Raw genomic sequence first — 16,184 nt, 5'->3', positions numbered from 1 at the left:
CTCCTGCCACTCAAATATTTGCTCTCTCCAACAGTTAAAACAAATTCTGCTCCGAGGTCCTCCCCAGTGAGTGGCTCAGGCAGGGCAGCACAGCTCCTTGTTGTGGTCATGGCATGGAGCAGATTTGCAGAACCCCCTCTTCTGAACCAGTGGGGTGATTGTCTAAGTCTGGGCAAAGAGTTTTTCTTCCCCTCCTTGCTGTGTTTGCAGGAAAAGCTCCCAGGGCAAAACCCACCCCTGGTGATCTGCGTTACTGTACCTTTGCCAAGCTGTGCCTAGTTCCCCTCTTGACTTTTCAGCTATATTTGTCATGAGCATTTTAATTCTCTTTCCAACCCAAGCTTTGCCCTACATTTTCATACCTGTGAACACGGGAGTTTCGGATACCACAGCACAAGCAGGGCTGCACCTCCCGCCCTTCTGTGCTTCATGTCTAGACCCACAGAGTCCACCAGATCCTAGGGGATGGTGAGACCTTCACCCGTGCAGCCTCCTATCATTGCACAGCTTCTCCCTGACAGTGCGTGTCTCCCTGGGCACAGAGGGAACCTGGAAGACCCCTTTCAAACAGCAGAATGTCCTCAGGTGGAGAAGTTGCAAGCGGGCTGATCCCAAGCACATTGACAGAAACATTGGTGAGAGCCAGCAACATCTGTGACAGCCAGCAGCATTTCAAAATGCCAGGTTGGATGAGGCTTTGGACAAACTGATCCAGTGAAAAGTGTCCCTTCCTGTGGTACGGGTTGGAATCAGATGATCCCCTTCCAACCCAAACCGTTCTATGATAGTATGAAAACAGGTTCAGCAAAACTAGGGCTCAGCACACAGCAAAAGGGGAGCAAGGTAGCCCTCACAGAGGATCTTTTAATCCAGTCTTATGAGCCTGGACCATGGCTGGTCTAGACTTTACTGAAGACCCTTCAACATTTGCCTTGTGGCTCTGCAGAGAGCTGACTTTCTGAGATGAGTTGGTAACATTGACAGGGAGAGCTCCGAGCCATGGGTCATCTCCCAAGGCTTTGAGTGTCTCCAGTGTGGGTGTCTCTATGTGAGCTGGGCATCTGGAGCCCCTCTGTGGTGGTAGAGCTCTGAAAGACCTGTCCATGCCAGGGTGAGATTGGTCCCTCCCAAATCTCCAGTTCTCTTGACTTGATCTCTGCTAACTGGTAGAGGAGCCAGGGATGAGACCATGCTGGCAACACTGAAGGCACTGCAATATATGGCTATGATGGGGCATGGAGCTCCTCCACTGTGAAGGGGCTGAGGCACTGCAGACCATGGCAAGAGCTGGGAAGAGATCTCAGGACTTGTGAGTGGCCAGCTTAGACCTTTCCAGGTGGCTCTAATTTGATGGACTTCCATAGTTCCCCTCTTGGGGAGGACAGAAACCTGCGCACAGAGGCAACTGCCTATTGCAGAGATATGCGGTCTGGCCTGCAAAAGAGTGCATGTTTTTTAGTGATGGAGGGTGAGGAAGAATGCAGGCAGGTAGGAGACAGCATGTACAGGCAAGACCACAGATGAATGTTCCTCCAGAACACACACTCACCTTCAGAAGTCCCCCTGGCCCTCCTGGTTGGGAGGCGAGGCAGCAATTAGGCTGATTGAAGGCCCAGTTGCTTATTGCACAACCCTGGATGCAGTACCTCTTGCAGCTTCATGGTTCAAAGCACGGAGGAGATAAGGATCTGCCTTGCGGAGCACTTGGGGAGTGCTGGGGCAATCCAAGGACAGCTCTGGCTATGTTGCCCTGCTGTGCTCTAACCTGCAGCTCTCCCCTCTTCCGAGCCAGCACCTCAACCAAAATCCTTCCTGAGCCTACAGCAGCATAGGGAGACTTTCCTCCTCTGTTTCTCACTTATCCTACCCAGCCTCTCGTGATTACTGAGGAGATCACAGAATTAGCGTCAGCTTTCTTACTTACCAACCTGTTCATGCAACCTTCTGCTCCTCAGCCTCCATGGAGTATCTGGTCTTTGCCTTCCTGCCTTGATCATAGGGGGCAGAGTTAAAAATTCAACTGGTTTAATGAGTGAAGCCTGTTTTCGTACCCTATGGGTGGTTTCTGCCAGCGGTGAAGCACTGAACAGGTCCACAGTGGGTGGAATGCGTGTTATGTCTCCTCTGGGTGAACGCCTGGGTATCTAACCAAGGTTAAGCCATACTCTACTGGACATGCCCCTTAGGTATTGCCTTTATCTGCTCTTTTCATTTGCCTTGTAGGAGCCTGCTGTCCTGTGTTCCCCTGCCCTAATCTGAGGTTGAGCTTGTTGAGTATCTTCCACTGGAAGAAAGTTGCTGTGAAGAACACTCAATAGTGAGGGTCAAAAGCTCCCCCAGAATTTCTGGCTTTGTTGAGTCATAGCAGTTCCCAAGAGTTCACCTGTTTCACAGCTCTGCTGCTACATTACAGTGCTCAGTTCCTCCAGGACTCCCAGCTGTGGGTCATGGCTGAAGGGTCTGGATTTGAACCTGCATGGTAAGAGTAGATGAGTAAAACCCATCTCATCTCTTCCAAACCAGAACTCTTTTCCTAGCAGGCCCTTCCTGCAGGAAACGTTGGGTCTGGGTCATTTGAGCCTTCCCCTGCTCCTGGGCAAGGGAAAATATTTTTGCATAGAGAACACATGCCAGTTCCTCCAGAAACGCTGAGGTATCTGTTGTGTCTCTTAGTGTCACATATCCTGCCTAGCTCAATTGTCTCCACAGTTTTAACTTGCCGTTGGTCCTGAGCCTGAAGAAAAGGTAGGCTGGACCACAGCTGACCACAAAGCACCGGTGGGCTTTAGGATAAAAATTACATTACAGAGGTCATCCTTCCATCCTGACCTTGGATGTCTGTTGTATTCTTAGAAGTACTCCAAGGCCTTGTGCCCCATGATCTCCCTTCAAATGTCCAGCAGAAAACCTTTCCTAATAGTCAGCTTGACTCCTTGCTGTTGTGCTGACCAGTCAACCCGGTCTGCCTTCCTGGGTGGACTGAGGTCAACATGTCTTGTGTTGCTCAACTGGAAGACGCCGCCCAAAACCTCAGCCACTGGGCAACTGCTCTCTAGCAGTTTAGCTGATAAACTAGTGTGTAATTGGAAAAAGTAAGGGAGAGAGGACCAGCCAACAGATCTCTAGCTGCAAGACCTTCCTAACCCAGGCATCCTTGGAACATGTCTTTGTGCGGGAGGACGATGCATATTTAGGACCTGCTCCTCCCATTGCTGCTTCATGACAGGACCGAGAAATGCTGGTCACAGTTGATCCAGGTATTTAATGTGTTTCTGGTACAAGTGTTGCCCACTGCAGAGGTGACCTCAAGTGGTCATGATTTCTTAGCCATGGCGTCTTGGGGGCCCAGCCAAGGCCCTTCGTTGGGCAGCTTGCTATGGGGCCAGGTCTTTCCATGCAGGATCAAAGGCATCTCTGAGCCTTATGCCTTTTATTCAACTGCATCAGTTGGGACATGCTGTACACAGGATCAAGGTGTGTGTGGGCTCTGCTTACGCCAATTATTTGATTATGAGGTGGGTACTTAAAAACCATGATACACTTCAATAAGTCTGGAGGCGGGCCATGAAGTTGGTGAAAGGTTTAGAGGGGAAGCCATATGAGGAGGAACTAAAGTCATTTGGTCTGTTCAGCCTAGAGAAGAGGAAGCTAAGGGGAGACCTCATTGCGGTCAACAGTTTCCTCACAAGGGGAAGAGGAGCAGGCATTAATCTCTCCTCTCTGGCAAACAATAATATGACCTAAGGGAATGGCAGGAAGGTGTGCCAGGGGAAGTTTAGGCTGATTATTGGGAAAAGGGTCTTCACCCAGAGGGTGGTGTAGCACTGGAACAGCTCCCCATGGAAGCAGTCACGGCATCACTGCCCGACAATATTCACGAAGCATTTGGACAACGCTCTCAGACACACAATGTAAATGTCGGTGTTGTTCTATGCAGGGACAGAATCTGGACTCGATGATCCTTGTGAGTCCCTTCCAACTCAGGACATTCTATGATTCTGTGAAGTAAGCAACTCAAACACTGTGCTCAGCCAAGGTAATTCCACTGTGGTGGACAGGCTCTGGAGTCTTCCCACTGCCAGACCCTCCTCTGGAGAAGACCTTACTTGCACTGGAAGTAAATGCTGTGATAGCTGGACCCTTTCTAGCAAGGTGCTGGCTCCTGCCCCTGCTGCGATCATGGTGGCTATTCCAGGGGAATACTGGAAGCAAGGGCTGCCTTGCCTGGCAATCATCACTGAAGACATGCATGACATTTTGATAAGGGCTGGAGACAGACCATGCAGTGACGATGCTGGATGGGACAGAGGGCAGCCCACAGGCAAAATGGCTTAATGGAAATGCCTGGAGTATGGGACGCACCCCTAGCACCTGCCTTGGCACTGGGCAAACCACTTCTCTCTGCCCCGGTCTCCTCTTTATCTGCATTGGCTGCAGCTCATCTGTGTGGGCCAACAGCTGACTGAACATGAGCTAGCAGTGTGCCCAGGTGGCCAGGAAATCCAATAGCATCTTGGCTTTTATCAGAAACAATGTGGCCAGCAGGACCAGAGAAGGGATTCTGCCCTTGTACTCAGCACCAGTGAGGCTGTACCTCAAATAATGTGTTTAGTTTTGGGCCCCTCACTGTAACAAAGACATTGAGGTCCTGGAACGTGTCCAGAAAAGGGCAAAGAAGCTGGTGAAGGGGTTGGAGAACAAGTCTTACAAGAAGCAGCAGAGGAAAATGAGGTTGTTTAGTCTGGAGAGGACGAGGCTGAGGGGAGACCTTATTGCTCTCTATAACTACCTGAAAGGAAGTTGTAGAGAGGTAGGTGTTGGTCTCTTCTCCCAAGAGACAGGTGATAGGGCAAGTGGGAATGGCCTTAAATTGCATCAGGGGAAGTTTAGATTGGACATCAGCAAAAATTTCTTCACAGAAAGGGTTATCAAGCACTGGAACAGGCTGCCCAGAGAGGTGGTTGAGTCACCACTCCTGGAGATGTTTAAAAGGCAGGTAGATGAAGTGCTTAGGGATATAATTTAGTAGTGGACAGGTACGGTTGGGGTTGATGATCTCAAAGGTCTTTTCCAAGCTAATGATTCTATGATTCTATGATAATTGCAGTAGGTCTAACGGTTTCCCAGACACGGCTGTTGTTTGTCCCAGGAGCTCCCAAGGAAAGGGAAATGGGATGAGACGGGGAAAATATCCCAGGGAATGGGCTGGGGATACAGCTGGGATGCATTGGGGATAGGATGGAAGTGGATTGAGGTCAAGTGGAGGCAGCAGAACCCTGACACTTCCCCCTCTGGCCAGCGTTTGGCTCTGCTTTTGCCTCCTTCACCTCTCCAACTCCCCCATTAGCAGCACCGCAGCACACAGGGACATACAAAACAGTGAACGCTTTTTATTTTGCTGCTGGAGTGAAACCACTGTAATTCCATAAAACTCAAAAAAAAAAAAAAGTGATTACTAAAAGGCATACATTGTTTTTCCTTTTTTTTTTTTTTACACAAGACGTAAGTAAACAGGCAAGTTTCTTTTTAAAAAGGTTATAAAGTGTCAAGATCCTATACCTCATCTGCATATTCAAAGTGATGCTGTCTGATACAAAAAGCATTGGGTATCATAATTTAGCTATGGCTCAGACCAAAAAAAACCCCAAAACAAAAAATGTCATCTGGGCTTAATCTACATGCTACAACGGAGTTAAAAAGGAAAATATGCAGTTCTTTGTTGCACAGAAAGAAACAGCAGGGAAGTCGAGAGTTCACTGGGAGATCATCATCTAAAGGGAAGCTGAGCATGGTGGAACAACCCCCTCCCCGGGAATGTCTGCTACAGCCTGCAAGTAGGACCACAGCCGGCCCGTGACCCCCCACTGTGCAAAGAAACCAACCGCATTTTTCTCCCACCAGACAATATCCCATCCAAATCCACCCACCGAACTGTACCTACCCAGCCTGCTGGAAGCAAATGAGATATAAGACCCTGGAAACTGCATGGAAGTCACGAATCTCCCTGTGCGCTTTCCCACTGGGACTAATAAAAAACAAACAAACCCAATGAAAGAAAAAAATAAAAAAAGAGAAAACGACTTGTTCTATTATAGATAGAGCAAGACTCTCTGCATCCTCGGGAAATCTGGTACTCATAAACCTCCTCATCCAAAGCTCTCAGCCCAAGCACCAAGTGTCAGCCTTACTGTAAGACTCAACGGTATGAATTTATAAATGCAAAGCCTTTAAATATGCATCACCAGGCTATTCTTAAATAAATAGCTGGCCATTTGTGATGGCTCTGCTGCCTTCCTTCCTATCACTGCCTCCGCCACACGCTCCATCCCACTGGCAAATATGGAGAACAGGAGGGACAAATAAGCCTTTTATCCAAAATGCAGATAAGGGCACACGTGTGCCACTGGTGAGGGAACACAACCAGGAATTCCTACTCAGATTTATTCCCCAACGTGAGGTTCATGATTGATTCCTGGGCAAAGCCTACAAGCTCTTGGTTTGATAATTAGGACATCCTTGCTTTGCCATCCCTTGGGTCTCCAAAGCTCTTGGTTCCAGTTTGGAGCCCTGCCTCTGCAAACTATGGAAGGATGGAGGGTTTCCATGGATGGGGAAGGGAGGTGGATAGGGGTGATGAGGTATAAAACCGAGTTTGTGCGTTTGCTTCTGCAGAAAAGGGCAGGATAAGGTGGTTGGTTTGTAGCCAAAGCCATGGGGGTGTCTGTTCCCTGTGACATCTGCCAAGACCCAATGGAGACAAATGCGGTAATAACAGAATCAGCAAATAGATTTTTAAGGCTCTCCTTTCAAGATCTTGGCATCTGAGGTGAAATGTGACCCTCAAACCAGACTAAGCCATGACCTCTTTGCCACTTAGGCCTTGGTCTACTGCTATGTGTATACCGAGCTTCAACCTTCCCTCTTCCCTAACTGTTCCAATATTTTTGTGAGGGATCTGGGCTCTTTTTTTTTGCGATTTCTAACCCCAAAAATGGTTGGAAGACCGCCCCCCCCCCCCGTTATGTTTCTGTAATGCTCTCTAAGCTGAAACATAAAGGAGCTGGTATCTCAGTGGTAGAAGCCCAAATCCATATCGAGAAACTCCCTAATATTTGGCAATCCAATCTGGAGAAGCTTTGGAGTGGATTCAAGCCCTCCATGCAAGAACAGCAGCTCCTGGGCTGCTGAGATGTCCTCTCCATGGGGCAGCATATGGGAAGTGCCAGCAAGTGCCAGGGCAGGGGGGAGACATCCATTCAAAAAGAAAAAAGAAAACAAAATAGGACAATTAGAGCAGCAGAATTTTGGTTCTCTGTTGCAGTGGTTCACAAAACTGAAGAGCATCAAGATGCTGCTCTGCCAGCCAGAGGTGCTCAGGATTTGATCACATAGGACAAGGACTGCTCTTACACTAGAAGCTCTCTTGTTTTTAAGGTGGTTGGGTAGATGCTACATAAAGCGAAGGAGCACTGCAAAGCTTGTTCCTGCTCCGTGTTCCCCTAAAACCAAGCCCACGAAGCTAAGATTTAAGTGTACTCTCACCAGAGCTCAGCACCGAACACTTTCACCATCAAACCCTGCACAGAGAAGGTGGAGAGTTCCTGTGGCCAAAGGAGGCTGAATTCAAGTTCCTCTGTCCTCACCTCAACCCCTACTCAAAAGCATCTTGGCTGAAGCCATGGACTACTTGCCCTGGGCAATCTGCCTTGTGATGCTCCCGTGACTGTGGGTGAGGAAAACGTTTCTCCTCCTCTTGCCAGGGCACAAAGATCTCCAAGCTTGCAAAGCGATGGTTCCCACTGCTTTATCCTAAACTCTTTGCAAGTCACAGCACAGCCTGCTGTGACATGAGACCATGAGGTTCCCTAGCTAAAAGGGATTGCCCTCGTCACAATGCTGAGCCACCTTCTAACACCCCTGGGGATGAAGCAGCACCTGTTTTAGCAGCAGGAGGACACAACGGGGCAGCAAGAGGATGGTGACCCACTGAGTGGGACTGCTGCAATACAGGATCAGGCCTTTCTACCAGCCCAGTTTCTCACCCTTCCCAAGCAATGCAGACTCTTCAACCACTGCCACCCTCCCCATAAGGCATAGGAACCAACAGCCTGAAAGGCGGCAGGAGAAACTTAAGGGACCAACGGCTGTCCCAGAATGCGGTGGCTTGGACAGGCCTGAGGTGTGTGGTTGACCACCCCAGGGCCATGTGTAGAGGGTCTCCACCTTGCTCAGCACCATGCTCCATCCCATGGGATGGCCATCCCTGACGTGCAGTGGCTCCGAAAACGGATCTGACCTCCTCCTCTGCCCACACATGGAGACAAGAAGCCATCTCCTACCCTTCTGCAGGTACCGGAAGTGTCTAACCAGCCTTCCTTACCACTTGTCCCAAGAGGTGAACCCTCTAAAGCAAATGTCTCTGGATACTATGTTTTGGAAGGCACACAAACCTTTGGACATTCCCAACACAGGACACTGAAGGCACCTCAAGTTGGGTAGCCTAGAACCACAAGACGCTAGACGACTAGCCCTCATTGCCCCAACATCTGTGATCCTCTGCAGCTGATGGGGCGAGCAGCAGCGAGGCCAAAGGCTATCCAGAGCATCCTTTTGGTCACACACATGTCCCAGTGACAGCAGATGGCAGCTGGCTGTGACGTGGTGTTAGGGATCAGTGTGGGGGGCTATGGGTCACCTCCTGGGCTCCACCAGGCAGTGATGGGAGAAACAAAGGTCAGAGGACGTGCAGAAGACAAACAGATTTTTTTTTAAGTTTTTTTTTCTTTAATTAGCAAATTTCTTCTTATACTCTTCAAAAGAAAAAACACTCCCATGCCCCCTACATGCCCATCGCCCCAGCTGCTGCAAGTGTTCAAAGGCAGAAAGTTGAGAGATGTTTAATGTCCCGGCTCAGGGGCAGCTCTGAATCCACTCTACCAGGGCACGCACTGGGGATTTGGGGTGCCAGGCGTCACATTACAGATGCCACTGGGTGTGGGAAAGGCAGGTGCAAAGTTTGGTGTGTGCTCCTGCCAGGAGCACTCAAAGTCCCCTAGGAAAGCTGCAGCCCAGGCCCTTGGACAGCAAACACATCACTGAGGGACATGGATGTGCCCCAAGATACACACTGTGTCCCCATGGCATCACAGCTAGAACTGGGGATTGTGCCGTGGCTCAGTGATGGGGACACCACAGGAGAGAACCCACCACCCTGTGCATTGAATTTGGAAGGTATAAGTAAGAGCACCCCATGCTTTGGGAGACCCAGTGCTGATCCTGCACCCTGGCAAAGCTGGGTGCCTCAAAGCCCCACCACGGTTCTGGAGTTTCCCAGTGCCACTGCTTTCGCTGCAGCAAGCCCCCAACAAGACCCATCTGCAGCATCCCAAGTGGCATGAAGGCAGTGGGGAGATGGTGAAGTGGCAGAGGGGGCAGGAGAAAGGGAATGGTCCTGGGGGGACTTAGGTCAACCATTCCTTTGGCCACAAGGTGAGCCTCCTTCACCTCTCCCTGCTATCACCATCTTACCCCCTGAGACCACTGCACCAACCCCACCTCTGCCCCCACTGCTGCAGCCCTTATTTATAGGGAAGAGGTGGGAAAGGGTTTTTCTGGGAGTGCTGTGGCCTTTCTGCTCCCCATCCCTTCTTAGCTGGCACAGCCCTGTCTGCATCACCCCAGAAAAAGCACCCTCTGCCCATCCCTCTCAGTGCAAAGGGAGGGGAAAGGGAGGAGGTGAAGGAGGAAGGTGACGAAGAAGCATCACGTGAGCTCACTGCCTACTAATGCCAAGAATCAAAGGGCAGTGCTGCCTTCCCTCTTTGGGACTGTAGCTGGAGAGAGCAGCCTTTTTCAGGGGTCTAGCAAGACGATCGTGCTGTGGATGCTGGAACAAGTTGGTGGAGCTCCATGTACCCCCACCCCAGCCCTGTCAGTGGGGCGGCAAGTGGGGTGCATGGGGCTGGGTGAGGAGGTGAGGGGGTGGGATGCTTGTGAGTGCCCGGGTGTCTGTGTGCACAGATTTTGGCAAGAGGTCATTGAGGTTACATGATGCAGCATTTGTTCTTGTGGTTATGAGGGTCCTTAAATCGGAGTCTCTGCTTTGGTCGGTATTTTTCCAAGTACGTCAGCTGCTTGCTGTTGATAGCTCCTCTACGCTTCCTGTGGGGACACAGAAGGGCCGGCTCAGTCAGTGGTGTGGCAGAAGACCCCCCAACCCAAACCCACTCCTGTCAGGGTGCTGAATACCCCTCTCTGGAGAAAGAAGGGATTTTGGAGCCTTCAGCCTTTTGCATCTTCCAGGGATGGAGACAGGCACCAACCCCATCAGTTTTTCTTGCTCATCTGCCCTGTGAATCTCAGAACACGAACAGCCAAGGACAAAACACATGGGGCTGCCTGAAGTTGGGTGCATGCTGAAAAGCCCCTCAAGGATGCTCTCCAGATCCCTACAGCCCTGATGCAAAGGCACAGGATGCTTGGTGTGGGCCCCTCTTTTCTTCCATGCCAAAAGGAGAGAAAATCAACCCTGGCACCCTGAAAAAAAAACCTTGAGGGATGTCAGATCTCTCTGTTCCCTAAGAGAAGGGATGCTTTCTCCCTTAACACAGAAATGCCATTTGACTTACTGTCGGATGAACTGGATGGCATCTTCATACTTCATCCCACTCTCAATCAAGGCTAGTGCAACAAGGACGGGAGCGCTGAAAGGCAATGGCAGTAGCGGTCACTCCCCAGCCATGTGGCCAAGAGGCTGACATGCTGTCCTGGGGGATGTAATGGTGACATTGCAGGCAATTGCCTGTGCCAGCTTTTAGTTAGTAATTTCTTGGCATTTGGCTGCAAGTGCCACCCCAAGGAACAGCTGACTTTAGGGGTAAACCCCCCAGGACAGAGCTGGCAGCTGTTTGCTGCTCTTCTAATAAGTACAAGGAATTTGGAGGCAAATCTGTCAGAAAAGTGGATGCAAATGCACATGCAAAACCTGACCTGTGGCAGGGATAACAGCAAAATACAGCAGATCTCAAAAAGCATCAACTCCCAGTTGTAGTGGGAGGTTTTTTGCAATATTTACATGATAAGCTCTTAGCAAAAGCTAACAGCCACAGGGCACTGGCAGGACAGCACTGAGCACCCTGGGTCCCCTGCCTCGGTGTCCAGGATTTGGCTATGGGAAGTGCAGAAGGAGCTCAGGCAGTAGGCCCTCCTGTCAACACCCATTCCTGCTAAGATCTCTGTTGCATGCAAAACATCTGCTCAAAGGGATATCGGGGAAGGAGGAGAGCGGTCACGGGGCACATGAGGCACCAGGCTTTGACTCACCGCCCCAGGCCAGCCACGCAGTGCACGGCCACGCAGCAGCCAGGGTCTTCGCAGAACTTGGTCTTCAACAAGTTGAGCCAATCTTCCACTATCTTGCTGGGAGGAGGTGCTCCATCATCAAATGGCCAATCCTGCAACGTTGAGGGGAGAGAAAATCCTGTCACACCCCAGGATAAACTCAGAGGATTGCTTTTTCCCCAGGACAATGGCATTTCAGACCTCCACAGCAGGGAGGCCAATGCGTGTGCCGGGAATTGGGCTCATGGCACAGGTCTGCAAAGATGGAGTGGGTTTTGTGGCACTATCTGGCATGCAAGAATCCCCTCGATGCTTCAACTCAGAGTTTGCAACTGGACAACTCTAGGTCCAGGGTCCTCCCATCTTCTAGACAGGTTTTGCTTTCAAAAGCAATATGGTCTCTGTGTCCTACTGCCTCCACGGGCCAGGGTGGCTGTTGCCTGGCTCCTCCCTGTTCAAACATGTTTGGGGTCTGGCAGTGGCTGTCCAGATGATTACGTTGAGCTTCAGGGAGCTGCAACTCCCATCCTCCTCCCTGCCAGCTCCTCTGTAATATCCACACCTGGGAGTGCAAAGCCACTTGGCAGGAAGCTTGAGCAAAGGTGATTTGGAGATGGCTGTAATCTAGGGGCCTGAGACAGTGCCAAAATTCATCTTGATGGGGATAGAGAACACATAGAGCCAGTAGGATGCTGTGGGGACCTCCTAACACAGCCCCATAGAGAGATGAAGGGAGGGACACCCCTCCAAATCAGAGAATCAGAATGGCTTGGGTTGGAAGGGACCATTCAGTTCCAACCCCATGCCATGGGCAGGGACACCTTCCACTAGATCAGATTGCTCAAAACCTCATCTAACTTGGCCTTGAACACATCCAGGGATGGGGCAACCATGACTTCTCTGGGCAACCTGTGCCAGTGCTCACTACTCTCACAGTAAAAAATTTCTTCCAAATACCTGACCTAAATCTCCCCTCTTTCAGCTTAAAACCGTTACCCTTCATTCTATCACTGTACCCCTTGATAAACAGGACCTCTCCAGCTGTCCTGTAGGTGATTTAAACAGTACCTTTCAGGAAAGGCTCTTAAGGGACAAGAAAAAAAGCCCATCTTCTTCTGATCTTCAAGTTGCACGGACTCAACACTGGAGCTTGGTGATGAAATGGATAAAATGGTTGTTGCATCAAGCATCCCCTGGCCCTGGGCTCTGCTATGGGGGAAAAAGTGTTCCCCTCCTGGCCTGTGACCACTACAGTGTTTTGGGGAAGAGAGAGACTGTTTCTCCTCATGGGCACTGGTTGAGGCTGTATGTATGTCCCAAAATGGGGAACTCTCTCCCAAAATGGATTAGGCAGAAGGAATGTGGTCACTGACTACACAGCAGTGGGAGATAAAAACAAGCAGGTGAGCATCACTTGGAGGGGATGTGGCACGGTGATCCTGGGTGAGTGGGAAGCACGGGACTGTAATCCTCATGTTTGAGGAGTGAGTCACTAAGCTGCTGTGCTAGTCATCCTTGGTGTAAGATGGCAAAAGTAGCTGCTGAGCTTCACTTCAGTCTTTGAACCCCTAACAAGATTTCATCACGTCTTTGCTAGGAAAGAAGTGTGCTGGACTTCACGGTACCCTAACGCTTAAGCCAACTCATCCTGTGCCTGTCCTGCAAGATCATCTCCTCCCTGTGACACCTGGAGAGCACTCTTTCAGCTATAAGCGCAGATCACTGGCTTGCACTAGGGACCATACACCATATCACAAAATCATCAGAATAGTTTGGGTTGGAAGGAACCTTTAAAGGTCACCCAGTTCCAACCTCCCTGCCACAGGCAAGGACATCTTTCAGCAGATCAGGTTGCTCAAAGTCCCAACTAGGCTGATTTTGCATACTCCCAATGATGGGGCATCCTCATCTTCTCTGGTCCAAGGGCTCATCACTCTTATCATAAAAAAATTATTCTTTAATGCCCCACCTAAACCTACCCTTGTTCAGCTTAAAACTGTTGTGTCTTGTCCTGTCACTACAGGCCTGGGTAAAAACTCTTTCTCTATCTTTCTTATAAGCCCCCTTTATATATGTTAAAAGGCCACAAAAAAGTTCTCCCCAGAGCCTTCTCTTCTCCAGACTGAACAACCCATACTCTCTGTGTCTCTCCAGCTGTCAGACCACTATCATGGCCTCCTCTGGACCCCCTCCCACAGGTCCCTGTCTTTCCTGTGCTGAGGACTCCGGAACTGAACACAGGGCTCCAGGTGGGGTCTCACCAGAGTGAAGTAGAGGAGCAGAATCACCTCACTTGACCTGCTGGCCACGCTGCATTGGATGCAGCCGATAATAGCACTGGCATCCTGCATGCAAGTGCACATTGCTGTCTTGTGTCCCACTTCCCCAAGTCCTCTTTCGCAGGGCTGCTCTCAATCCCTTCATCACCCAGGTTGTACTGGCAATGGGGCCTGCCCCAACCCAAGAGCATTGCACCTGGCCTTGTTGAACCTCATGAGGTTCTCATAATCTCACTCCTCAGGTTTGTCACAGTCCCTCTGGATGGCATCACTTCCCTCAAGCATATCAACCGCACTACTCAGCTTGGTGTCATCTTCTAACTTACTGAGGGTGCACACAGTCCCACCACCTATGTCACTGATCAAGACATTAAACAGTATTGGTATATTCAATACAGCATATCCATCCTACACCATAAGGCTTCCTACAGTAAAACACGCACAATGCTGGTTTCCTGGCAGGATTTCTGCCCCATCTCTGATCTGCTGGCAGAGCTGCTAAAGCACGAAGTGCTGCCCAAGTAGCATGGCTGCGAGAAGAATAAAATGAAGAATTTTTTTATGATGAGGGTGATGGCACAGGTTGCCCAGAGAGGTAGTAAATGCCCCATCCCTGGAAACATTCAAAGTCAGCTTGGATAGGCTCTGAGCAACGTGATCTAGTTGAAGACCGCATGAGAGGAAATGGCCTCAAGTTGCACCAGGTTTAGACTGGATATTAGGAAAAATTTATCTATTGAAAGTGTTGTCAAGCATTGGAACAGGCACCCCAGTGCAATGGTGGAATCACCACCCCTGGAGGTATTTGAAGGATGTGTAGACGTGTCACTTAGGGACATGGTTTAGTGATGGACTTGACCGTGTTGGGTTTACAGTTGGACTTGATGATCTTAAGGGTGTTTTCCAATCTAAACGATTCTGTGATTCTAAGATACCCCTGGTCATTGCAGCCGGGGTTGGACTAGATGGCCTTTAAAGGTACCTTCCAACCCAAACCACTCTATGGCTCTAGGACCCTATTTTATATATTCGATATAGGTATACAGAGATATGTCTGTATCTGCATAGACTTATCTATGCGTAGATACATAGGATATAGATACTACTCTATGTATCTTGATGCCACTGCCCTGGAAGTGTTCAAGGCCAGATTGGATGGGCCTTTAGCAGCCTGGTCTGGTGGGAGGTGTCCCTGCCCATGACAAGGGGGATTGGAACTGAATGATCTTTAAGATCCCTTCCAACTCAAAACATTCTACGATTCTTTATATATATGATTCTTTCTGCCCCTCTATTCCTCTCCTGTGAGACCTCATCTGGAATACTGGGTCCAACTCTGGAATCCTCAACATAAGAAGGCCATGGAGCTGTTGGAATGGGTCCAGAGGAGGGCTACAAAGATGATCGGAGGACTGGAGCACCTTCCCTGTGAGGACAGGCTGAGAGAGTTCAGCCTGGAGAAGAGAAGGCTCAGAGGAGATCTTATAGTGACCTTCCAGTACCTGAAGGGGGCCTACAGGATAGCTGGAGAATGGCTATTCATAAAGGCTTGTGGGGATAGGACCAGGGGGAATGGGTATAAACTGGAGAGAGGCAGATTTAGACTGGACATTAGGAAGAACTTCTTCACCATGAGAGTGGTGAGACACTGGAACAGGTTGCCCAGGGAGGTTGTGGATGCCCCATCCCTGGAAGTGTTCAAGGCCAGGCTGGATGGGGTCTTGGGCAGCCTGATTTAGTGGGATGTCCCCATCCATGGCAGGGGGGTTGGAACTAGATGATCTTTAAGGTCCCTTCCAACCCTAACTATTCTATGATTCTATGATTCTATATATAGTTTCTATATAGTTACAGAAACCTGTATCTTCTATAAGAATATTTTGCATAGTTTCTATATCTAGGAAATAGGTATCTCCCTACATAAAACATATCCTAGATACAAAGATCTCTCTATATAAGATATATAGAGAGATATGTGGATTTTAGATACAAAAACTCAAACTGATGGACTCCAGCCAGAACAAGGTAAAAGGCAGAATTTGGTATGTAAGAGAGCGAAGAAGACCTCCTACACACAGATCCTATATGTAGGATACAGCTGTCTTTCTCTGCAAGATATATCTTATAGAGACATAGCATCTATCTCAAGAGAGATCTGCATCTGGAGGGCCTGTATCTAGAGAGACACAGAATCTGTTACCTTCCAGATTCCGGAGGATCTAGTATATATCTCTCCCTCTTTCTAGGATACACATTACACAGAGAGAGCTATATAGAGAGGACTTACACAAAGGACCACCCCAGGAGACAAGAGGCACTTCCAAACCCTTCCTAAATGACAAGCAGAGCCTTGCTTTCCAGCTGGAGCTGAACTCCCTGGCAAGGCAATCACGTCTGACATCATCTCCAATTACTTATCATCCAAGATGCAGCCCAGGCAGCTGCCTGTTACGTCTCCCTGCCTTTTCCTACTTGCTGCCTGCTCCCTTTCACCCCCAGAGCTGTACTGGCTGGCAGCTGGAAGAGCAAAAAAACCCGCACTGTCCCAGATAAGATAACACTGAG

At 49.6% G+C, this 16,184-nt stretch overlaps 1 protein-coding gene across 2 annotated transcripts in view; it reads right to left on the bottom strand.

The window, feature by feature from the left end:
• Window positions 1–5,382: 5,382 nt before the first annotated feature.
• The window catches only part of PTP4A3 (protein tyrosine phosphatase 4A3), a 53,169-nt gene continuing 42,367 nt past the window's right edge, over window positions 5,383–16,184 (bottom strand). For both annotated transcript variants that reach the window (XM_054057835.1, XM_054057834.1), the window contains 3 exons: window positions 11,323–11,453; window positions 10,629–10,703; window positions 5,383–10,161 (listed from right to left, as the gene is read on the bottom strand). In XM_054057835.1, coding sequence (XP_053913810.1) covers window positions 10,044–10,161; window positions 10,629–10,703; window positions 11,323–11,453 — 324 coding nt within the window. In that variant the 3' untranslated portion in view covers window positions 5,383–10,043. The remainder of the gene's footprint in view (window positions 10,162–10,628; window positions 10,704–11,322; window positions 11,454–16,184) is intronic.

Source organism: Cuculus canorus, chromosome 2 (genome assembly GCF_017976375.1).
Source record: "Cuculus canorus isolate bCucCan1 chromosome 2, bCucCan1.pri, whole genome shotgun sequence".
In the NCBI taxonomy this organism is placed as follows: domain Eukaryota; kingdom Metazoa; phylum Chordata; class Aves; order Cuculiformes; family Cuculidae; genus Cuculus; species Cuculus canorus.
The sequence above is the reverse complement of the archived record's forward strand: the minus strand, read 5'-3'. Positions and strand labels throughout refer to the sequence as shown.